Consider the following 23851-nt stretch of genomic DNA (forward strand, 5'->3'; position numbering starts at 1 on the left):
GCCATTCCCTTCTCCAGGGGATCTTCCTGACCCAGGAACTGAACCCTAGTCTCCTCCTTTGCAGATGGATTCTTTACTCTCTGAGCCGCAAGCAAAGCCCCTTCCTGAACTAAGGGGTCACTAAAACTCGCCAATTTCATTTTTTCATGGAATAAACATTAAATCATCTATGGGTCAGGAAGACTGTGCCTGAAAGCCACCACTGAACTGAACCCTGCTCTTGTGGAGATCACAGCCTGATCCAGCTCTTTGAAGTCTCTTCCTTCTTCCTTTCTGTTCTCCAAGGCTGCTGCTTTAATAGAGGTCCACTTCATTATCCACTATTGATTACAGCTTTACTGGGTGTCTACTAATTGCCAGACATCTGCTATGGTTATGGGGACACTGTAGTGTATCTGAGGATTCAAACAGACTGGATGCCGTCATAGAGTTTCCATTCTAGGGGGAGAGACTGAAAATAGCCAAGTTAACAGATTCATAAAGATACCTTGAGTTTGTGATCACTGCTACAAAGAAATTAAAAGGATGGTGTAGTAAAGAAGACTTTTCAGAAGAGTGATGCTCTGGCCTGTAAAGTCAGAGAAGTCCTTTCTAATGTAGTGACATTTGAGCTGCCACTTGAAAGATAAAAAGGAGTTGTCTTCTGAAGATTGAGGGGGAAAGTTCTAGACAGAGGGAATGGCTCAAGAAAAGGTGAGAGCCGCCCTAGTGTGTTTTAAGGGATAGAGAATGGAGCTGTTGAGAGTGACAGGACATGAAATCAACTAAATAGTCAAGAACTTTGCTTTTATTTTGAGCGTGATGAAAAGCCACTGGAGGTTGAGGGAGCAGGGGATCATGTGATTATGTTTTAAGGTAACAGCACACTTCAGCTGCTGTCTGGAAAACGGACTGCTGCAGGAGGTCGAGAGGAGGAAAGAGAGCACTAAAGTGGTCTAGAGATGACAGCACTCGAGCTTCAGTGATACTATCAATATTGAGAAGTGAAGTGTTCTGGTTAATCTGTGGAGGATGAGCCAACAGCACTGGGTAGAGGACTTATGTCAAGGTTTGCAGGGGCAAGTGGTGGGAAGAGAGAAATTGAAATGATCCCTAATTTTGATGAGAACAACTTGGCAGGTGGTGGTGGTGTTAATGGAAATGGGGAGGACCAGGAGAGGAGCAGATTAGAAGGAAAACCAGGTGCTCCACTTTTTTGAGGCGGAGCTGCTGCTCAGTGCTGCATGCGGGATCTTAGTGCCTCAGTCAGGAGAGGAACCCAGGCCCCTTGTAGGGGAGCATGGAGTTGTAACTGTTGGCCCATCGGGGAGTTTCCAGCTGCTCTATTCTGAACGTGTTGCTACTATGGGATGCCTATTGGTGGTGGTTTAGTTGCTAAGTCGTGTACCACTTGCGAGCCCATGGACTGTAGCCCACCAGGCTTCTCTATCCATGGGATTTGCCCAGCAAGAATACTGGAGTGGATTGCCGTTTCCTTCTTCAGGGGATCTTCCCAACCCAGGAATCGAACCCGGGTCTCTTGCATTGCAGGCGGATTCTTTACCGACTGAGCTATGAGGGAAGCCAGGCCTCCAATTGGAGAGCCAAATAGGCAGCTGAATACAACAGCCTGGAGTTCAGGAGATAGGCTGGAGCTGAAAATATGAAGCTTGGACCTAATGGTACAGGCTCTCTTCATCTTTCACTTGGACTATTGTCCTAGAATTGTAACTGGTCTCCCTGCTTGCAGCTTCCTCATGTCCAATCTATTTTCCAGTTCACGCCCTGAGTGACCTTTCTTAACATGCAAAACGAACCATGTCATATTGCTTGAAACTCTTCAATAGCTCCTATTTCTTTCAGGATAAAATATAACCTCTTTACTATAGATATAAGAGCCTTCATAATCTAACTCCTCACTGCCACTATTCTCATCTGGTTCCAAGATGTGTGTTTCAAATAACTGAAAGCCTTAAGAGACCCAACATTTAATGAGATGTTATTTAAAATTTACAAGAGTTGTGTATTTACAAGAGATGTAATGAAAAACTATCCATGAAACTAACACAAAACTCTGGAAAGTTAAAAAATCTCTACAGTTTTCTTACAAAACAGCTAAGTAAGTACAAAATGGAATGAAATAATTCTATCATGTGGGTGGTTACAAAAACCTACATGAAAGTGAAGAAATAGGTAATGACATAATTCATATCTAAGCTGTGTGGACTGCTTGCTTAATTCATTAAGTTATAAAGTTTCACTAACATTATTTTATCTATACATTCAACAGTTATTTATTGAACATCATTTTAGATTCTGAAGATAAAGCACTGAGTAAAACTTTAAAATCCTTGGTCTCATGGAATTTATATTCTAGTGAGGAGAAGAAACAAATAAACAAGATTAATAAGTGGAGTAAATAAAAGTAGGGAAAAGTACTAAAGAAAAAAAGTCAACCAGAAATGGAAGGTGGGAGAGAATATGTACAGAGCAGTGACTGTTCTTTAGATAAGTGTGCAGGGAAAGGCTTTCCTGAAGTGATTTTGACTAGAGACCTGGAGGAAGTGAGAGAATGATGAGTCATACAGATATGCTGGGAAAGTGCATCCCATGCAGAACAAATAGTTAAAAGCAGAGGCCCTGAGCTAGGAGCCTACTGGATGAGTGGGAGGAAGAGCCACTAGGGTGGTACAGTTGGAACAGACAGAGTGAAATGAATAGTTCAGTAGAAAAGGTCAAAACATGGTGGGGCAAAACTGAGGTGGGCCTTATAGGCCAAGACTTTGACTTTTCCTTTGAGTGAGATGGGAGCCTGGAAGTTGATAATCTGATTTACATGTTAATAAATCACTAGGTTGAGAACAGTTTATATGCACATGGGTGGAGGCAGGGAGACCAGTTAGGAGGAGGTCATTGGAATAATGGAAGTGAGAGATGGTTGTCTGAGGAGGCCTTACAAATAGCTGAGAAACTGAGAAAAGAAAAGTTAAAGGTAAAGGAGAAATGGAAAGATATACTCATTTGAATGCAGAGTTCCAAAGAATAGCAAGGAGAGATAAGAAAGCCTTTCTCAGTGATCAATGCAAAGAAATAGAGGAAAACAATAGGATGGGAAAGACTAGAGATCTCTTCAAGAAAATTAGAGATACTAAGGGAACATTTCATGCAAATATGTGCTCAATAAAGGACAGAAATAGTATGGACCTAACAGAAGCAGAAGATATTAAGAAGAGGTGGCAAGAATACACAGAAGAACTATACAAAAAAGATCTTCATGACCCAGATAACCACAATGGTATGATCACTCACCTAGAGCCAGACATCCTGGAATGAGAAGTCAAGTGGGCCTTAGGAAGCATCATTACGAACCAAGTTAGCGGAGGTGATGGAATTCCAGTTGAGCTCTTTCAAATCCTGAAAGATGATGCTGTGAAAGTGCTGCACTCAATATGCCAGCAAATTTGGAAAACTCAGCAGTGGCCACAGGACTGGAAAAAGTCAGTTTTCATTCCAATCCCAAAGAAGGACAATGCCAAAGAATGTTCAAACTACCACACAATTACACTCATCTCACACGCTAGCAGAGTAATGCTCAAAATTCTCCAAGCCAGGCTTCAACAGTACATGAATTGTGAACTTCCAGATGTTCAAGCTGGTTTTAGAAAAGGCAGAGGAACCAGAGATCAAATTGCCAACATCTGCTGCATCATAGAAAAAGCAAGAGAATTCCAGAAAAACATCTACTTCTGCTTTATTAATTATGCCAAAGCCTTTGACTGTGTAGATCACAACAAACTGTGGAAAATTCTTAAAGAGATGGGAATACCAGACCACTTTACCTGCCTCCTGAGAAATCTGTATGCAGGTCAAGAAGCAAGTTAGAACTGGATATGGAACAAAAGACTGGTTCCAAATTGGAAAAGGAGTACGATGTTGTCACCCTGCTTATTTAACTTCTATGCAGAGTACATCATGTGAAATGCCAGGCTGGATGAAGCACAAGCTGGAATCAAGATTGCCAGGAGAAATACCAAGAAGCTCAGATACGCAGATGACCCCACCCTTATGGCATAAAGCAAAGAACTAAAGAGCCTTCTGATGAAAGTGAAAGAGGAGAGTGAAATAGTTGGCTTAAAACTCAACATTCAGAAAACTAAGATCATGGCATCCAGTCCCATCACTTCATGGGGAAACAATGGAAACAGTAAGAGACTTTATTTTCTTGGGCTCCAAAATCACTGCAGATGGTGACTGCAGCCATGAAATTAAAACATGCTTCCTCCTTGGAAGAAAAGCTATGACCAACCTAGACAGCATATTAAAAAGCAGAGACATCACTTTGCCAACAAAGTCCATCTAGTCAAAGCTATGGTTTTTCCAGTAGTCATGTACAGATGTGAGAGTTGAACCATAAAGAAGGCTAAATGCCAAAGAACTGATGCTTTCAAACTATGGTACTAGTGCTGGAGAAAACTTTTGAAAGTCCCTTGAATTGCAAGGAGATCAAGCCAGTCAATCCTAAAGGAAATCAGTCCTGACTATTCATTAGAAGGACTGATGCTGAAACTGAAACTCCAATACTTTGCTCACCTGATGTGAACTGACTCATTGGAAAAGACCCTGATTCTGGGAAAGACTTGAAGGCAGGAGGAGAAGGGGATGACAGAGGATGAGATGGTTGGATGGCATCATTGACTCGATGGACATGAGTTTGAGCAAGCTTCTGGAGTTGGTGATGGACAGGGAAGCCTGGCATGCTGCAGTCCATGGGGTCACAAAGAGTTGGACACGACTTAGAGACTCAACTGAACTGAAATGAGATAATAACAGCTCAGATCAGCATAGGACTGAAGGAAGTAGCGTGAAGGAGGACCGAGGGAGGGCAGACAAGATTTGCTGATGAGTCATTGTGGAGTTAGGTACAATCCTAAGGCATTTGATTGGGCAACCAGAAATGGTGGTACCATTAACTGAGACAGGGGAAGACTGGAAGAAGCTAGTTTGCATGGGAAAGAAATAATCCAGTTTTGAACATATGCTCATGAGGCATCCAAGTGGGAATACTGAGTAGGCAGCTGAATAAATGAATTCAAGGGAGAGATAGAAATGTGGGAGTCATAAGCATATAGATGATATTTAAAGACATAAGAATGGGTGAGATCAAGGGAGAAAACACAGATGGAGAAGTGGCTCAACATCAAGACTGGGGAGATGCAAAGGAACCAGCCTAAAATGCTGATGAAGAGGGGCCACAGAGGTAGGAGAAACAGGAGAGTAATGATCTGGAAGCCACGGGCAGACTATTAGAGAGTTACTGAACCCCAGCCAGTGTCCTCTGATCATAATGACATCTCAACAAGCTGGAAAGACACCTCTAAAAAGTACAAGACAATGGGAACTATACTCAATTTTTTGTAATAACCTATAAGGAAAGCAATCTAAAAATGGATATAAATATATGTACGTAAAATTGAATCACTATGCTGTACACCTGAAACCAACATGACATTGAAAATCAATTATACTTCAATTTAAAAATTAATAAAAGTATAAGATAATGAAACCCTAAAAATCATATGGGTGAATAATTATAATTCTGAGAAGAAAAGAAATTAAAGTAAGAAATATTAAAAGCATAAAACTACAGTTTTGCCTCCTTGTCCAAAAGTAGAGTGTCTGTACAAAACCTTTCATAAACCATAATGGCATAAGGCAAAGAAGTAATTACCTGAAGACATATCTTGCTAACAAATACACAAAATAAATCAAGATAAAGCATAGATGCTCACAAAGCTCCGAGCTGTGACACCTTGGTGCTGAGCAGAGTGTAGTTCCTGGGGAATGAGCTTGGCGTTGCCACTCTCACTGTTTGGGGTGCACACTGCCTCTATATGACTTGTTGCAAAACAAAATCCTGGATGCCACTTCTATTTTTCACCTTTTTTTTCTTCCCATACAAGAGAAAATCCGCTTCAGATTTCTCTTTGTTAGTAAAACAGGTACTGCTGTAGGTTTCTCATAAAAGTGAAACGGTATAAAGTGAACTTTGCAAAGCAAGGGATACCTGTACCATGACTCTGATATTATATGCATTTGAATGTTTATGAGAATTTGGTTAGCTTTGTCATTGGAGTTTAAAATGTGAATTTTAAATATGAGTTTAAATGTGAGTTTAAATATGGCTTTAATTTTCAGTAAAAATCTTAGTAAGTTTATAAGAGTACTAGGATATTTAAGAGAACTTGAGATTTACCCTATTTATGAGTTTTATTTATGATTTTTATAAGAATATATAAGAAGGTAGGAAAATTTATTATTAAGACAATTGAGGTATTTAAAGAAATAGGATCCATTAAGTTTATAATTTAAGTTTGAAAATGGAACAAAAACATTAAATTATTATTAAAAATATGATAGAGCTAGAATAAGATTAAAAATTTAGAGTAAAATAGTCTTATTTAGAATAAACAATCTAATAAATAATCTCATTTAGAATAAAATTTATAAACTAAGCTTAAAGACTCAAGGAAGATTAGAATTTTAGATTAGTAACTTTAAAAAATAAACATTAATTTTTAAAATCAAAGTAAACATTCACTTTACTGACAAAAGTCCATATAGTCAAAAGTATGGTTTTTCCAGTAGTCATGTACAGATGCAAGAGTTGGATCATAGAGAAGGCTGAGTGCTGAAAAATGGATGCTTTTGAACTGTGGTACTGGAGAAGACTCTTGAGAGTCCCCTGGACTGTAAGGCAATCAAACTAGTCAATTCTAAAGGAAATCAACCCTGACTATTCATTGGAAGGACTGTTGAAGGTGAAACTTCAATAATTTGGCCACCTGATACAAAGAGCCGACTCATTACAAAGACCCTGGTGATGGGAAAGATTGAAGCCAGAAGAGAAGGGGGTGACATATGATGAGACGGTTAGCATCACTGACTCAATGGACATGAATTTGAGCAAATTCCACGAGACAGTGGAGGACAGAAGAACGTGGTGTGCTACAGTCCATGAGGGTGCAGAGCCGGACATGACTTGGCAACTGAATGGCAACAACAAACATTCAAACATTTCAGATATTCAAACAACAACATTCGAATTTTCTGTTTAAATAATGCCTTTGAAGTCACAAAAGCTCACACTTATCAGCATTGAGCCACATCCTCATATATATCCTAGGCTTCAGTCATATTAAATACATAATTTTGCAAATGTGGGTACCTACCATATGTCAAGCTGGTGGCTCAGAGGTTAAAGCGTCTGCCTGGAATGCAGGAGACCAGAGTTCGATCCCTGGGTCAGGAAGATCCCCTGGAGAAGGAAAATGGCAACCCGCTCCAGTACTCTTGCCTGGAGAATCCCATGGAGGGAAGAGCCTGGTAGGCTACAGTCCATGGGGTCGCAAAGAGTCGGACACGACTGGGCGACTTCACTTTCACTTTCACCATATGTCAAGCAGTACCACAAAAAGTAAGGATTAAAAAGATAAGTACACCATCTTGTCATCAAGGAAGTCAGTTTGGTAAAAAGAAACTTGTAGAGCAAGATTCTACAAATTGCAATAGTCACTCAGCCAAATGTCCTTGCTCAGTTTCTCACCAAAGCCTTCTCCTATAAAAAGGCCATCATAGCCATGTCATTGAGAAAGCTGAACTCATCATGCTCTCTCTTGCCTTCATGCTTTCATCATTCTCCTATTTGAAATGTTAGATTGAAACTTAGTCTTGTCTGGGAGATAGAGCTCCATAGCACTACATTTTCTCCCAGCTGCCTCAGACAATTCAGTGGGTCGTTTTGAGAATGACTATCAGGATAACTGGTGCAATGGAGGTGAAGGGATGGGATGGAGAAGCTACTGAGTTCAATTTGGGGCAGCTTGAGTGTATGGTGCTTATCAGGGATCCTAGCAGAGCTATTCAACAAACACCTGAAAAATAGGATTAGAATCCTAGGAAGAGGTTAAGCTGAAAATAAAAGAATTGATAGTGGTTAAATCATGGGAAGAGATGAAATCATTCACAGTGAATATATAAAGGGAAAAGAGAAAATGGACTAGGAAGAAGCCCAGAAGCCCTTAAAAACATCAGCACTGGGACTTTCCTGGTGGTCCAGTGGCTAAGATGCCACACTCCCAACACAGAGGGCCCGGGTTCAATCCCTGGTCAGGAAACTAGATCCCACATGCCGCAACTATGATCCAGTGCAGCCAAATAAACAAAAAATCAGCACTTAAGAAGGAAACAAGACCATAAAAGGTGCTGATAAGCAGTCAGAAATGTAGGGAACTGGGGAGTGTGTACTTGAAGCCAACAGAAGAGAGGAGGAAAGGAGGAAAATTAATTCATGTAGTCAAAAAATATTCATATTTATTGAATATCAGCCATTGTTTTAGGTGCTTAGGAATATTTCACCAAACAAAACAGATAATAACTTGCCCTTGTGGAGTTTTCATTCTAGTCAAGAGAGACAGACCACCTGACTTCCCTAGTAGTCCAGTGGTTAAGAGCTTGCCTGCCAATGTAGGGGACATGGGTTTGATTCATGGTCATGGAAGATTCTATGTGCCAGGGGGCAAGTAAGCCTATGTGCCACAGCTACTGAGCCTGCACTCTATAGAGTCTGAGAGCCTCAACCACTGAGCCTTCATACCACAACTGCTGAAGCCCACATGCTCTAGACCCCAAGTGCCACAGCTACTGAAGCCTGAGAGCCCCAGAGCCTATGCTGTACAACACGTGAAGCCAGTGCAACGAGAAGCCCACACCCCGAAACTAGAGAGTAGCCTCCACTGGGCTGGAGACTAAGGAGAAAGGGTCATGGATGGTGCAGGGACTGACCCCAGGTAGGAAAAGGGTCGCCTTAACCTATGAAGGTAAGGGAACGTAAAGAGATAAGGGTGCAGTGTAGTAGGCAAGTGTCCAGGTAGTCCATGTTCAAAGTTGAAGTTTCTACCTTGCCTATGGATGGCAATAAAAAAGTCCCCCCACCCAAGAATAGACTATCTTGGTTTGAGGAGAAGGATGAAGGTTTGGCAGAACTCTGTGCCTCACTAGAGACACACAGACGTGCAGCAGAGAAGCAGTGGTAGTATGACTGAGATCACATGGCTGCATAGTATCCTCAGGATAAAGGGTAACTGGCCTGGGAGCTGAAACGTGTGGGTGGTGGAGGCACAAGTAAGCAGTGTCTAAGATGGAGGTGGATACAAAGCAGAGGCTTCAAGGGACATGGAGTTGAGGGGCAGGTAGACTGGGGGCTAGAGCATGAGGCAGCTAGAAGGATGGAGCCCGTGGCAAGAGTAAGCTTGGATCTCAGAGGAGGGAAAGGTCTGGAAAGTAGATCCAGGAAAAGAGCTGAAGTGGAAGAAGACCATGGGATTAAGGTCCATGCATTCCTTTCTGGGAGGTTGTCTAGGATGACAGCAGGTTGAGGATGGAGAGTGCCAGTGCCAAAGCCCAGGGGAATGAGGGTAATACCCAACCATAGGGGTTAGGCGGGCAGAGGTAAAGTGGGGCTGGGAAGGGACTGAGGGATCACCTTAGACCTTAGGGTGTGAAGGCATAGGGAATGTAGGTCCTGGGGACTGAGGAATTCAGAGGCATAAGAATTGCAGGGACCTGGGACCCTGTTTGTGGTCTGAGGGTCTTGCCCACTAAGAAGAGCTTTAATGGAATCTGGGAGCCTTGCTGGAGTGAGAAATGTGAGGATGAGAGGTACTTGGATCAGAGATTTTCTGTGGGGTGTGTGTGTGTGTGTGTGTGTGTGGTGGTGTGAACAGCATGGGAATAGAATGTGTGAGTGATGCTCTGGGCGGCGGTCCTGGGGAGTCTGGGACCACGCCTGGTGTGCAGATGTGAGGAATTCGAGCTGTGTGGTGTGAGTCCAGGCGTGGGGTAATGGGCGAGCGGCTCACGTGTATGGAATTCAGGGTGTGCAGTGTGAGGATCTGCGGGAGGTGCGGGTGAGGGGCGGGCCTAGGTGAGGAGACCTCGGAGAGGGGCCGGCTGCGAGCGTCGAGGAGACGGGGTGAAGAGACCCAGGGTGAGGAGACATGGGTGAGGAGACCCTGGGAGGGGCCGGATGTGAGGGGTGAGAAGACAGGGTGAAGAGACCCAGGGTGAGGAGACTCAGGATGAGGTGACCCAGGGTGAGAAGACCGGGCTGAGGAATTGGTAGTTGCCACACCTTCAGTCTGGCATCAGACGGTGAGCACCGCGTGGGATGCCGTGGCTTGGGGGTTGGGGCACCAAGGGAGAGTACAGGACCCCAGGCGGGCCGGCCTTTCTCACCTCCCGCTTGCCTGTGCTCGGGTCCTGTTCAGCTACCCGCCTCTGACGCCTGAGGCATGAGGCCTCTCCTCAGAGTGACGCCCCGCCCCTTTCCGTTACCAGACCTGCCCCCGGAGCTGACCTCTGGCTTTCATTGGCTGTCTCCTGGAGCGGAAGGGGCGGGGCTACGAGCTCATGCCTATGCGTGCCTGAGGCGGGTCCCAAGTCCCGGCCTTGAGGTCTCATTGGCTGGTCTCCTGGAGTGGAAGGGGCGGGGCTACGAGCTCATGCCTACGCGCGCCTGAGGCCTGTCTTAAGTCCTGGCCTTGAGGTCTCATAGGCCGGTCGCTGAGGGCGGAAGGGGAGGGGCTGCCCTGGCTGGTTGCTCAAGTGGGTACATCTCAAATGAGCGGCGTGCATGGATTGAGGGGTGGCTGAGGTTGAGGCATGGCAAAGCTCAGACGAGAAGGGGACACCGCCGTTCTGATGGGAATGTTTTCCCCCTTGCTCCTGATCATAAATCTGAGGACGCTGGGCAGTCTGCTTGACCACTGTGTCGCCAGTATACAGGAGGCATTTGGCACAGGCAGGTGCTAGTAACCACTGTTGGGTGAGTAGTGAATGCGCAAATATTTTTTCTCACAGCTACCATGCACTGCCAACATTGTTACAACTGCCTCACAGAAGAGGGTGCTGAGGCTCAAGGAGATGAGGCAGGGGCCCAGCTCAGGCCCCATCTGGGAGGTGTGGGCACCGGTTCCAGCTACCGTCTGCCAGGTACCCTGGACTCCAGGCAGTAAAGCACAGATCACCAAGCAAGGCCAAGTGAGAGTGCTACTCAACTCCAGAGGGGCTGTACATAAAGCCCTGGTCAAGAGGAAGCTAAAGAGATCACTGTGGCCCCTGTAAGTCAGTCCAAGGACATAGAGTTACCTTAGGAGGGTGGTAAGCTTAAGAGTGGCAAGGTGAAGGGGTCTCTCTGGCTGCTGGAGGGAGAGTAGAAATGGAGCAGCTGTTGCTGTTGGGGTGCATGATGATGGAGGTAGGCACAGGGGAGGGGGTGGTCATGGTGGAGGGAAGTACAGAGTCAGAGCCGTTTAGAAGATTGACTTGACAAGGCTTGGTAATGTGGGAGAGAGAAGGCGTGGATGAGGAGCTGCAGACGGACACCACTGGCTCAGATGGGGAGGAGCGGCAGAGAAGGCAGTTTAGGAGGTTGTTAACTTCAGTCTTGAATACGTTGAACTCTGCGATCCCTGACAAACCTGCGACCCACTCTCAGGGATTCTGATCCTTAGCAGAGTAGGAAATACATCTAGAGTTGAGCCAGACAGTTCTGGGCACAGAGTAAGGACATGTCTCTTGAGTCCTCTGTCTGGGCCACATCCCCTTCCAGGCTGCCAGGTTCCTGCCCCTTCTTAACCTGGTTCTCTGGCTGTTCCTTCCTACCTGTGAGCCACTTGCACACTTCCAATCACTCCACCATTTCCTGAGACTTTCTAGAGCTGATTTCTGTTATAGCATCCCAGAAAAACATGGATCAGGAATAACTGAGGGGTAATGAAGACAGCTTCAGGGAAGGAGTTTACCAGGCTGAGAAAGGGGACAGGATTCCAGACAGGAGGTTCAGTAAAGGCAAAGGTGTGGATTTGCCTGCCTCCTTTAGAAAAGAAGAGTGAAGTTGGGGTTCAGGGTTCTTGTGGGGGAGTGTAAGAGACTAGAAATCAGTTGATCTGAAATGTGAGGGCCTGGAAGTGGAGGTGGTTGTCTGAAACACCCTGTAAAGACCATGCCAAGAAGGACGGACTCCCAGGGAGTCCAGAGCCATCTATCTGCCCATGCACTTGTGCATCTGAAACTGGCTAACTGTCCGCCAAATGCTTCCTTTATAGCCTGGGCACACAGCTAGACTACATTTCCCAGCCTCCCTTGCAGTGTGAGTCCTGGCCAGCGGGATATGGGTAGAAATGCTCTGTATCACTACCAGGCCAAGTCCATAAAAGCCTCCTATGAGTGAGCCCTCTTTCTCTCTCCTCCATGGACCTGAGGGATGTTGATTTCCAAGGCAACTAGCAAGCTACCTGAGGAAAGCAGGACCTCTAACAGCCCATTTTTGAATCATGGTATGGAGCAGAGTCTGCTTATCAGCCAACTGAATAAAAATTAAACTTCAACTGGGCTAAGCCATTGAGATTTCCGGCTTTGTCTGCTATGACTGCTAGCCTCAACTAATAGTGCAGATCCATACATCTGTGGGTTACGAATACAGATTTGCATCCGGTGCGTAATTATCGGGAAGTTTATACCCTGGTTTAGCATTGTGGTTTCTTCTCTTATTTCAACCAAGAACAGATAGATAAAAGAACTTTGAATTTAACCTTAATTAAAAGCCAGCTTGTTCTCCCAGGGCTGGGCAAGCTGATGTCTCCCAGAGGCCAACCAAATCCAGACAGTTTCCCAGGGTAGATCATGCAGGCACCTGAGAGGCAAAGGTCTGTGAAAGTACTTTTGGAAGCCCAAGAAAGCTCTGAAACGGAGTGTACCATTTTGTGAACATAGCTGTATTTTAATGAGCTTCTCACAAGACTCAGAAGAGGCGATGTGTACATGCGTGGCCGAGTCCCTTTGCTGTTCACCTGAAACTATCATGGTATTGTTTGTTAACTGGTTATGCTGCTGCTGCTGCTCAGTCACATCAGTCGTGTCCGACTCTGTGCGACCCCATAGACGGCAGCCCACCAGGCTCCCCCGTCCCTGGGATTCTCCAGGCAAGAACGCTGGAGTGGGTTGCCATTGCCTTCTCCAATGCAGAAAAGTGAAAAGTGAGAGTGAAGTCGCTCAGTCGTGTCTGACTCTTAGCGACCTCATGGACTTCAGCCCAGTACAAAATTAGAAGTGAAAAAAAAAAAAAAAGAGAGCTTAGGACCCTTCGTCCTGGGAATCATCTCATGCTCTCAGGGTTCTGACAAGCTTCAAAGCTATTATCAGGAGCCTAACTCTCCTTTCTTTCAATTTATATTTTCAAGATTTTTAGGCATTTTCACAAACGTTTCTTACAGTCATGCCAGATTCAAACATTTAAAAATTTTAATCACCCAGTCATCCAAATAAAATGTGAACCACCCTTGCCAGCTCCCTAGTTTCTTGGTTTTCCATCCCTTAGTTTAAGCCCCATAGTTTCTCCCAACTCCACCGTCACCTGGAGCAGTGCTTGCTGCTAGACCTTGCTCCATGCTCACCGTGCCCTCAGTTCAGCTCAGGCGCTCAGTCGTGTCCCACTCTCTGCGGCCCCATGGACTGCAGCACACCAGGCCTCCCTGTCCATCACCAACTCCCGGAGCTTGCTCAAACTCATGTCCATTGAGTCGGTGATGCCATCCAACCATCTCATCCTCTGTCGTCCCCTTCTCCTCCCCTCTTCAGTCTTTACCAGCATCAGGGTCTTTTCCCATGAGTCAGTTCTCATCAGGTGGCCAGAGTATTGTGCCCTACTTTGTTCTAATATTATTCTGGTTAGCCAGAATGATCCCATTAAAATTTACAACTGATTATATCATCCTCTGCTCAAACCCCAGTGGCCTCCCACATCATGACAAGAAGCCAGAGCCTGGCCTGCCCCTCCCCTGACCTAACGCCAGCCACAGGCCTCAGGGACAGTTCCTCTACCTCAGCAGGCTCCTCCCACCATGAAGCTTTGACTCTTGCCGCCCTCTTGGCCTGAAATACTCTGCCCTCAGGTATATACATGGATTGCACCCTTCTCTCCTGCTGGTTTGAGTCAAATGGCCCCACTTGGGAAGGCCTGGCTCTGCCACTCTGTTTGAAATCGCCACCCATCTCTTCCTTGTTCCTTCCCCTCACTTATTTTTCTCCTTAGCACTGATTAGCATCTGACTTACTATGTAATTTGCTCATTCTTCTTGGTTATTGCCTTTCTCCCTCACTAGACTCTGAAGCCCCCCAGGGAGGGATTGTTTTTGCCAGTTCCGCTCACTGCTGTGTCCCATGCTTAGCACACTGAGTGCTCAGTAAGTTCTTGCTAAATGGATTACTCAAAAGCCTCCTGGTGTCCCTGCCAGCCACTCCGTCCCCGGATCCGTGCCTGCCTCACCGAGTGGTGACATCCTCGTGGGCACGCGGTGCCTTGTTCACCATGGAATCTCCCACACAGAGCCAAGTGGACGGCAGCTGCTCGGTAGACACTGGCTAATAAGAGAAGGCCGAGGACTGTGGCTGATGCACACTTGGCTCTCAGCACCTAGCAGAGCAATGGGATCTAGATTTGTTCAGCCTTGCGGCAGTGGTAACTGAGTACCCGCTTATACTTTCATATTAATTTTTTTGTTTACTGGTGATATTATTTTAATAAAAAGCTGGACTGAAGGGAGGAATGCCTGTTCCGGATTATCCTGTGTCCTCTCACAGACACGACCACCTGGCACCCAGACTCAGGCCTGGGACTGCAGCTCCTCCCTATGCCGAGGCTTGCACAGAGCTGTGCTCCTGCCCAGGGAGGTGCAGAGGGCGTGTCGGTGCAGAGGAGGCAGGTGGGCCCTAGTTCCAGCAGACAAACAGTGGCACCAGGGAGCGGGTGGAGGTTCTGAAGCAAGAATTTATTCCAAGTGCATATGTGGGTGTGGACAGCAGAGACCCGTATTTAAGGCAGGTCAGAAGCCTCTCACAGTCTCCAGCCCTAGCCCTTCCCTGGCCACCTCACTGGCCTGAGCTAGAGCAAGGGAAGGGCCTCCTAGTCCCCCACCCCCCAAAAAACCCATAAGTACTTAAGGGCTAAAGCAGAACCATACAGCCTTATTTTTATTAGCATCTAGCAAGAAAAAAAATCAAGATTCCCTCCAGCCCTGCCTCTGCCACCTGAGCCCTCAGGGAGCAGTGTCAGCTGGGGGAGCACTTGTTTCCGGAGATGTTCTTGGAGCCTAGGCACCTGTGCGCTGCCACCCCTGTGCCTGAAGGCTGACCACAGGCCCCCTCCTCCACTCTGTGGGGACAGAAGGGCAGCTGGCATCTCTCCAGCCCTTAGCCATCAGCCTTAGAAACTTGGAAAAGATTGGCGATGTCTAGCAGAGCTTGGCGGATCTGGTTCCCAAAGCGCTGGGCATTCTGTGGAAGTCAAGAGTTCAGATCAAACTCCAGGCGAGCCCCCGCCCCCTGGCCACAGGAGCAAGGGTCCTTCCCGACGCGCCCTGGGCCGACCCTCCTCAGGCGGAGTAGCAGCAGGGCAGACTCACCGTCTCTGAGCTGGAGAACTTGCTGGAGACGTGGAAGAAGATGGTGTTCTCACCTGCGATCATGTAGGAAACACCGTAGCCATCATCTGCCACCTGAGGCAGCGTGGAGGGTAAAGAAGCAGAGGTGAGCTGACCTTGAAGATCTGAAAGCCAAGCTGATGTTATCCTTGCTCTGCCCACAAGGTTCACAGGAAGGGGCCCACCCCCAGGAAACCGTGGGAAAACAGCGTTGCAGACCCCACTAGGGGACCCACGGCCTTGCGTCCCCTCAGGAGGCTCAAGAGCACCACCTCTCTCCACGGCGTCGCCAGTTCCCTGACCAACTAGCCTGTGAATCTCAGTGGGAGAGCTGGACTCTCTGTAAGCCCCCTTCAGAGGGCACATCAGCTTCAGGCAGAGTCACTCCAGCAGGGGTGAGCTCCCATCCACTTTCCTCCCAACAGGTCTATAGGTACCCATTCTGTTCCCATGCCAGGCAGGTCCAGGCCTGTGCTCTTGCCTCTGGTCTGACCCCCTTGAGTCCCTGTACTCTCCAAAGACACGCCCGTCCCCTGGTCCCGCCCACCTGCCCACCTTCAAGGGCACTTACAGGGCCAAAGCCACCGCCAGCACCCAGGTGTTTGGGGTGCTTGTTTGGGTCGAACATACGGATCTGGAATTGAGCGATCTGGCTAGTGGAGAGGCGCCAGGGTTCCGAGAGCACCTGCCACAGGGAGGCCCTGCCGTCAGACGCGCTGCACACCCGCGGACAGGCAGTGCCTGAGGCGTCCTGGCTGAGGACGCAGAGGGGATGGACGCAGCGCCTTCCTGACTGCGGCCCTGGTCCCCGGTCTGTTCTCACCGTCACAGCATCTGCACAGAACCCTCCACCACAGGACCTGCCTGTCCTGCCCCTGCCTCTACCCGCACCCCGAGCTGTTGCTCCATATCCCACACCGCGGCCTCAGTGGCTGTCTGGGCACTGAAGGCTCCCTCCGCCCGGACACCCCCATCCCCCTGAGCCTCTGCACTTCCCTCATGGGCGCTGCCGCCCCGACATGTCATGCTGGTCCGTCCATCCCCCCTCACGCCGACACCCACTCGACAAGGGAAGGCTGCTGCTCGCGGCCAGTCCGCAGGCCTGGGAGGGGCGTGGAGCAGGCAGGGCCACCGAGAGCGGGCCTGCGGACAGACGCGCCCGTCCACACTGACCTCAGCCAGGAAAGGGGACTCGACCCCCAGGTACTTGGAGACCACGTAAAGGCAGAAGAGGTGCCTGTCGATGCCCGCCCCTGTCATGGCCAGGCGGTACATGTTCTGGTGCTTCTCCGCAGCCTTCCGGAACAGACGCCGGAGGTCTTCGTTCTGGGGCAGAAACGGCCGTGAAGAGCGGGTCTGATCCCGAACCCCCAGAGGCCGAGCGCTCGCCTCCGCACGAGGCCGCGGGGGCTTACCGGCTGGCGCCCCTGCACCATGGCCTGAACAAATGCTGTGGACTCACGGGTGCAGGAGCGCACGGTCTCTGTCCGGCCCTCGCGGAACATTCTAGTCATCGAGGCTTCGTAGGTCAGGCAGAACTTGCCCTTGTCCTGGGGAACACGGAAGGTGAACCTTGGGGTGGGCCCGGGTGCCACCCCGCCCGCTCGGCGGCCCAGGGCTCCTACCCGGAAGTGCGCCAGCTGCAGGGCGATCTGCACGAAGGCGTCAGGGCTGGTCCGGCACTTCTTGATGAGGCCTTTGCCAAAGGGCAGGAACTGGAAGCAGTACAGCTCCACGTCGTCCGCCAGAGCCTTGGCCACCTGGTAGGAACTCTCGATGACAGCCTGGCACTGCCAAGACACGGAGAGGTCAGCTGGGGGCAGAGCTCTCCAGCAGGGCTCCAGGGTCATGTCCAGAAGGCCTGAGGGTTAGTAACGGAGGAAGGCAAGGCTGGGCAGGCCTCGATGGCCTCAGGAGGAGACGCCACAGACAGGCTGGGGGCGTTAGTGCAGAGGCGGGGCTGGGCTCTGCGGGGGAGCGGGCACTGACAGGTGCTTCCCAGACATGAGCTCATGCCTCACGTTTTTCTCCAACCCCCAGACGGTCCTGGGGTCTCTGTTCTCCCTGGAGTCAGTCTGGACCATAAGAGACACTCGGACCTTCCCCCTGAGAGTGGGGCTGGGACAAAGGGGAGGCCTGCAGGGCATCTCAGGCCCTTGCCACTCTCACACAGCCACCCCTGCCCCTTCTCGGCCCGCACACCTGCTCAGGAATGTCCCACTGGAGTCGCTGAGGCGGGGGCAGCACAGGGTTGGGTTTGCCCAGACAGTGCCCCGTCTCTGTGTAGCCCAGATGGAAGGAGTCGGTGCCCAGGACAAACTGCAGGGGAAGGTCAGGCTGAGAGGCGGTCCTTGCGCTGCCACCCCACCCCAAGCCTGCGCTGCAGGGCCCCTCCCAGGGCCTGTTACCTCCCAGAGGTGCCCTATGATAGGGGCGTCTGCCCACGCGTGCTCTGTGTTGAGTCCCAGCTGGCCGTTCTTGAAAGAGATGAGTGTGAAGGACTTGTCGAACCACCTGCAGCGGGAGGAGAAGGGCAGCGGGGGAGGCGTGGGGAGCTCCGGGGCCCGCGAGCGGGGGAGCCGGGGCGTGTACCTGTTGTAGCAGTTGCCGTGCAACAGGGCCTTGCCGTAGAGGCTGAGGCTGGCCTCGTCCTCTGGGTCGTAGTGGTGAGACTCCTCGTCCAGAGCCACGAAGAACGCAGCGCGCTCGATGGCGTCCAGGGCAGCCTTGTTCTTGCCAGAGCTGAAGAAGGCCTGGCGTGCCTGCGCCCACTCCACTCTGAGGGCACAAGGGCAGAGTGAGCGGGGCCCCCTGCAGGATGAGAGCCCTGCCCAGGACCTGTGTCTGCAGTCTCTGCACACCCCCATCCAGCCAGCAGCAGTTAGAGGTCACAGCAGCGACTCCCTGTTGCTGCCACCGGTGTTCCTGACGATGGCAGGTCCTGGTCAACACCGGGCACACCGGGCCTACGTCCCTCCGTCAGGCCTCCTGCCTGAGCTCCAGGGTGGCACGTGGGACTGAACTCCTCTCCTCCTGGTGCCCCAGCGTGGGCCCCAATACCTTCCCCCTGCAGTGAGGGCCGCCAGCCTCTCCTCCCCAGGCTGGGGTGGGGAGGGGTCGTCCAGGATTCTCTGGAACTGCATCTCCAGGTCCCGAGGCTTGAGCAGGCGGGAGCCCTCGTAGAGCCACAGCTTGAAGAAGCGGCCCTTGTGGTAGACGGCCACGTGCCTGCTGTCCGGGAGGTGCTGGAGCACGTCTGTGGCGGAGGCCAGGGTGGGCTCAGGCAGAAGCAGGGCCCCCGCCCCACACGCCTCCCCGAAGGCCCCCGGCCCCACACCAGGCGGCCACGAGGGCCTCCGCCGGGCCTGCCTTCCGCCAACCTCTGGGCATCGAGCCAGAGCTTCCCCGTCTCTCACTTAATGCCAACCACAGTCCCATGAGGCATTTCACAGAAGAGGAACCTGGAGCTCTAGGAAATCACAGGCTGTGCTGGAGACAGAAATGCAGGCGCCGCTCTGGTGGCCCTGGGCAAGCCCGCCCTCCTGCTCTACAGGCCCCTCAAGGCAGGAGCCCTGTTAGGCTCCCTCCTGCTCTTGTGCAGGAGGCTCTTCCTGTGTGCCAGGAGCCCTGCAGGGAGGGGCTCCGTCCTGGCCTCTCAGGGCCCCAGCAGTAGCATCGTGCCTGTAAATAGTAGGTGTCTACTATCGGCCACAAACTGACTATATTTCGCAGTGTCACGACCCTAACATGCTGAGGATGCTCAGGGAGCAGCAGGCAGCAGGGCACTGGCGTGGTGGGCCCATGGCTGGCAGGGAGGGGCCTCCACCCAGGCCCCAGCACGGGCGCCTGGGTGCGACCCCATACCTGTGTCCTTCCCCGGGATGCGAGTGGTGTTGAACATCCTCTCCATCTGGTAGGAGCACATGGGCACAAGGCCCAGTGCCATCACCTGGGAGGAAGGCCCAGTACGGCTCAGATGGCGGCCCCTCTTCCGGTCACGCCCGCACCCCCAACACAACTCACAGGCTTGATCTCTTCACGGTCCAGTTTACGGCGATACGTGATCATGGCGTGGACAGCATTTCCCAGGCGGGCAGCCTGCACGTCTGTGTTCTTGACAAGCACGAGGTCCTGCAGGGAGACAGCAGAGCCTGCAGGGACGCCGTGGCGCGTGTGCACAGGGGGCCCTCTGTCTGGGGTGTCTCGGCCCCTTTCCGCAGTCCATCCTGCACACTCTCTGAGGCCAAGTACCAGAGGTGAAACACATGACTGGTCATGTCACCCCCTGCCCTGGCTTCCACCTGAGCTTCTTTTCCAAACCCCTTGGAGCTGTTGACATTTTATTTATTTTTCTTGGAGGAAGAGGTTCTGCCACCACAGAACAGCTTAAAACCTCTGGCCTAGACAAGCTGCACATAGGTTTCTAGAAAGATAGCTTTGTGGAGGAGGGGCATGGCAGCACCCTACTTGAAATGTGCTTTGGAAGAAGGAGAGGAGAAGGCGAGCAGGTCTGTGGCTGGGCGGCACCCCCGGTGGGTTCTGCAGCCTTGGCCTCGGAGCAGGAAGAGGGCCGCTCCCATGGGGTAGGGACCGGCAGGTTAGGGACCTGAGCCCTAAGAGCAGTGACTCTGGGTCTACTTGAGACGCACTTAAGGAAGTTCCCTGCTGTCAGGACAGCTTGGGAAGTCAAGGCTGGAAAGCCAGTGGGAGAGCAAGGAAGGAAGTGACAGAGCCCGAGCTGGGCAGGGCAGTGAGCAGAGGAGCCCAGGGGACAGCATCAGGCTGCGGGGTCGGCTCGGCTCTCCGGATGCCCAGTATTTGCATCACCTGTAAGCAGCCTCCTGACGACTGCTGTAGGACACGCACCCCCATCTTCCCTCTGCTTCAGGCCTCACTCCAGAACCTCCGCTTGCTCGTGGAAACTACCACCGCGGCTCTGAGCTGTCCTCCAGGTTTTGCCCCGAGACCAGGGTGGGGACACGGTGAACACGGAGCTCTTACCATGACGTAGTAGTTGCTGTTGACCATGAGGGGGTTCCTGCCCCGCAGGTAGACGTACTCCTCCCACCAGTCGCTCACCTGGGGGTGGACGGGAGGTTAGAGTCGGGGCAGAGGGTGGGGTGTGAGCAGCCAGCACACAGGCCGGGTGAGGGTAAGCCTAGCAGGTAGAACTCACGTAGTTGGTTGCCCACCAGGACTTGAGTACCAGGTACTTCTGCAGCCTGGGGGCAGTCTTCTCCTCGAACTCCTTGGCCAGCGTCTCCATTCGATAATATTGCTCATCATCCAACAAGTGTTCCACGGATTCCAGGTACTGTCCAGGCAAGTCAGCATCAGTGTGAGGGCCAGGCAGCAGGAGCCGCCTGTGTCCTGACCTTCCTCCAAGCCCAGCCTCATGGCTCCCTCTCAGGCTGACTCTTTGTAAGTGGCAGTCTCATGTCTGAGTGAGTTCTTTGAGTCCAGCCTGCCCTGCACCCAGGCCCTCACCCGATGAACTGTGGCTGGCACGCTGGGCACCGGCAGCTTGGGCAGAGACGTCTGGAAGCTGTAGAGCATGGGCCGTCGGCCAGACAGAAGGCGGACGCAGACCTGAGGATGCAGAGTAGAGAATGTTGAGGGGGAGGCTGCAGGAAAGAGCAGAAAGTAGCAAACGCTGGAGGGGCTGCCGCAGACCCTCGGAACCGGGACCCACCCTGCCGGGCACCAGCACCTTGCCTGGTTGTCCCCTCCAGCTCAGAACCCAAAGTGAGGCCCCGCGGTCTCAAACCAGATTCCTGGACCCCTCCACTGGCTCCCACTCACAGCCCAGACTCTGGTCAAGTGGCTGGTCTGGCCGTGCATCTCAAACATCCAACCGTGGTAGGAAAGAAGCAGTTTCAGGGTTTGGCGAAAGAAGAAGATGCCCATCACCCAGACGCCCGTGGAGAAGACGGCCATGCTGAGGAGCGTCCGGGTGTATGGGGTCCGGTAGGGACGTCTGTCAGAGAAGAGGAGAGGCCTGCAGCGGCTCCACTGGAGGCCACCCCGCAGGGAAATTCTGATTCTACAGCCCTGATATACATAAAGCCATCCGGGGTAGGCACCAGAGGCGGAGAAACTCCCTGGATACACTCACATCTGAGCGCCTGAGGGCCTCACACACGAACTCCCAGAAGCAGGGACCGAGCCGGCGGCCACCTCCAGGGAGGGCTGCCCTGTGGCCTCCAGGGGCCAGTGTCCTGCAGGCCCAGGAGTCCCAGCCACAGAGCCCACCCGGCCCTCTCTCATGGCCTTGCTTCTTACCCCTCAGGAAGCCATCTCTGGATATAATAGACCAGTCCCATGGAAACGTCCACGTTGTAGCAGGAGGAACCCACTGTTGTCATAACCACGACCAGCCAGCTGGTGGGGCTGCCAGGGTACACACCCCTTAGGATGCCATTCTGCGGGCAGAAACAGGCATGCTCACAGAGCAGGAAGGGCTCAGTGAGCGGAGACCTGTGCGGCCTTTGCCCGCTTTCACTCCTCCAAATCCCACACCTGCAGCACCTGACTGCTGTGCCCCAGGACCACCCCCCCGCCCACCTTGAGCACCCCTCTGGGCTCTGCAGGGCTGGAGCCTGTCACTCAGCAGAGCTGCCAGCCCAGGGAGGGGAGGAGGACCTTGACAACGGGCAGCAGCTGACACCTGGCCTCTGCTTCCCTGGAAGGCTGGATTCTGCACCTGCTGGGAGATAGAGGCCAGGACCGCCTGCGCCCACCTTGATGCGAATCAGGCGTTTCTTCCAGGACCTGACCCCAGACAGATAGATCTGTTTCAGCACCTCCCGACTGAGCTGGAAGTCGACCCCCTCTGGGGTCACAGTGAACTGGAAGGCCACAGCCTGGTGCGCTTCCGCCATCCTGGGGGTTGCTTGGCACCTGGGAGGCGGCAGGAGGGGGCGTGGGCAGGCTCAGCCGCCGAGCCGAGGCTCCGCCCCCGCCGTTGTCCGCGCTCCTGGCCCGCCCCCGCCTCCCTCCCTGGGCCAGGCCCGCGTCGTGTCCTGGTTTCCCCCAACCCCTGGCCGCAGGTCGGTCCTTCAGCCTCGCCAACCGCCTCAGAACTTTCGCACAATGGTGCGGTGGTCGGCAAGGGGGTCAAGGCCTTGAAAAGTTCAGAAACCCCGAGGACAGCAAAGGGCGGCCTCGGGGGTGGGGGTGAGTGGCCTCGGAAGCGGAGTAGGTCTGGTTTGGAGTCAGGCTGGATGTGCGTACCCCTAGCCGTGTCACGTGGGACCTTGGCACCAGCCTCCACCCACCCTTTCCCCCACACCCCCACCCCTACGCGAGCTCAGAGCCCTGGCCCGGTCGGCGGCCCGAGCTAGCCCGCAACTCCACTCACAGCTAAGGTTTGCTCCTGTTCGATTGTGCGGCCAGTCGCTCTGGCCCGTGTCCGCACGTCCTTCAGGGCAGGCCACCTAAGACCCGCCCTCGCCGGGAACCTGACACCCACTCCCGAATTTGGGTTGAGAACAGATACGGGGCGCAACGAGAATCTACCCCCGCCTCACGACGAGAATCAGGAGTGGGGACGCAGAGCGGGTTTCTGCAAGCTGAAGCTCTCTCAAAGGTCTGGGAGCCTGGGGGTGCCCAACGGGGCTCACGTGAGGAGGGCGGCATTTGAACTAAAAATAGCTGAATGTAGGGAAAAGGTCGTCCGGGTGTCAGCTGTGCCTCCTGTTCCCTGAGGGCCAGAGCTGAGGGTGGGGCAGCCCCGCCTCAGGGCCCTCTTTGCAGCCGTGACTCCCCAGTACCCAGCCCAAGTCCCCCAGGGATTTATCAGATCTAAGCTGCAAGCAGACAGGACTCTGCCAACTAAGGTCCGTCTAGTCAAGGCTATGGTTTTTCCTGTGGTCATGTATGGATGTGAGTTGGACTGTGAAGAAGGCTGAGTGCCGAAGAATTGATGCTTTTGAACTGTGGTGCTGGAGGACTCTTGAGAGTCCCTTGGGCTGCAAGGAGATCCAACCAGTCCATTCTGAAGATCAGCCCTCGGTGTTCTTTGGAGGGAATGATGCTAAAGCTGAAACTCCAGTACTTTGGCCTCATGCGAAGAGTTGACTCATTGGAAAAGACTCTAATGCTGGGAAGGATTGGGGGCAGGAGAAGGGGACGACCGAGGATGAGATGGCTGGATGGCATCACGGACTTGATGGACGTGAGTCTGAGTGAACTCTGGGAGTTGGTGATGGACAGGGAGGCCTGGCGTGCTGCAATTCATGGGGTCGCAAAGAGTCGGACACGACTGAGCGACTGAACTGAACTGAAGCTGCAGCCAGGGATGGGGGGTGCAGACGGCTCCCACTGGCAGAATGGCC

General features: G+C 51.8%; 1 protein-coding gene across 4 annotated transcripts; it reads right to left on the reverse strand.

The window, feature by feature from the left end:
- Nucleotides 1-14843: 14843 nt before the first annotated feature.
- Nucleotides 14844-23107, reverse strand: CPT1B (carnitine palmitoyltransferase 1B). Of its 4 annotated transcripts, NM_001009259.1 has the most exon segments (19): nt 15050-15369; nt 15498-15590; nt 16087-16200; nt 16689-16841; nt 16931-17065; nt 17141-17305; nt 17718-17834; nt 17924-18029; nt 18108-18293; nt 18576-18771; nt 19380-19464; nt 19539-19646; nt 20517-20594; nt 20692-20829; nt 21003-21104; nt 21318-21492; nt 21798-21937; nt 22256-22415; nt 22876-22968. In NM_001009259.1, coding segments are annotated over 18 exon segments (2316 nt in total). In that variant the 5' UTR covers nt 22397-22415; nt 22876-22968; the 3' UTR covers nt 15050-15285.
- Between the last annotated feature and the right edge of the window lie 744 nt (nt 23108-23851).

The sequence above is a fragment of the Ovis aries genome, chromosome 3 (genome assembly GCF_016772045.2).
Source record: "Ovis aries strain OAR_USU_Benz2616 breed Rambouillet chromosome 3, ARS-UI_Ramb_v3.0, whole genome shotgun sequence".
NCBI classification, from domain to species: domain Eukaryota; kingdom Metazoa; phylum Chordata; class Mammalia; order Artiodactyla; family Bovidae; genus Ovis; species Ovis aries.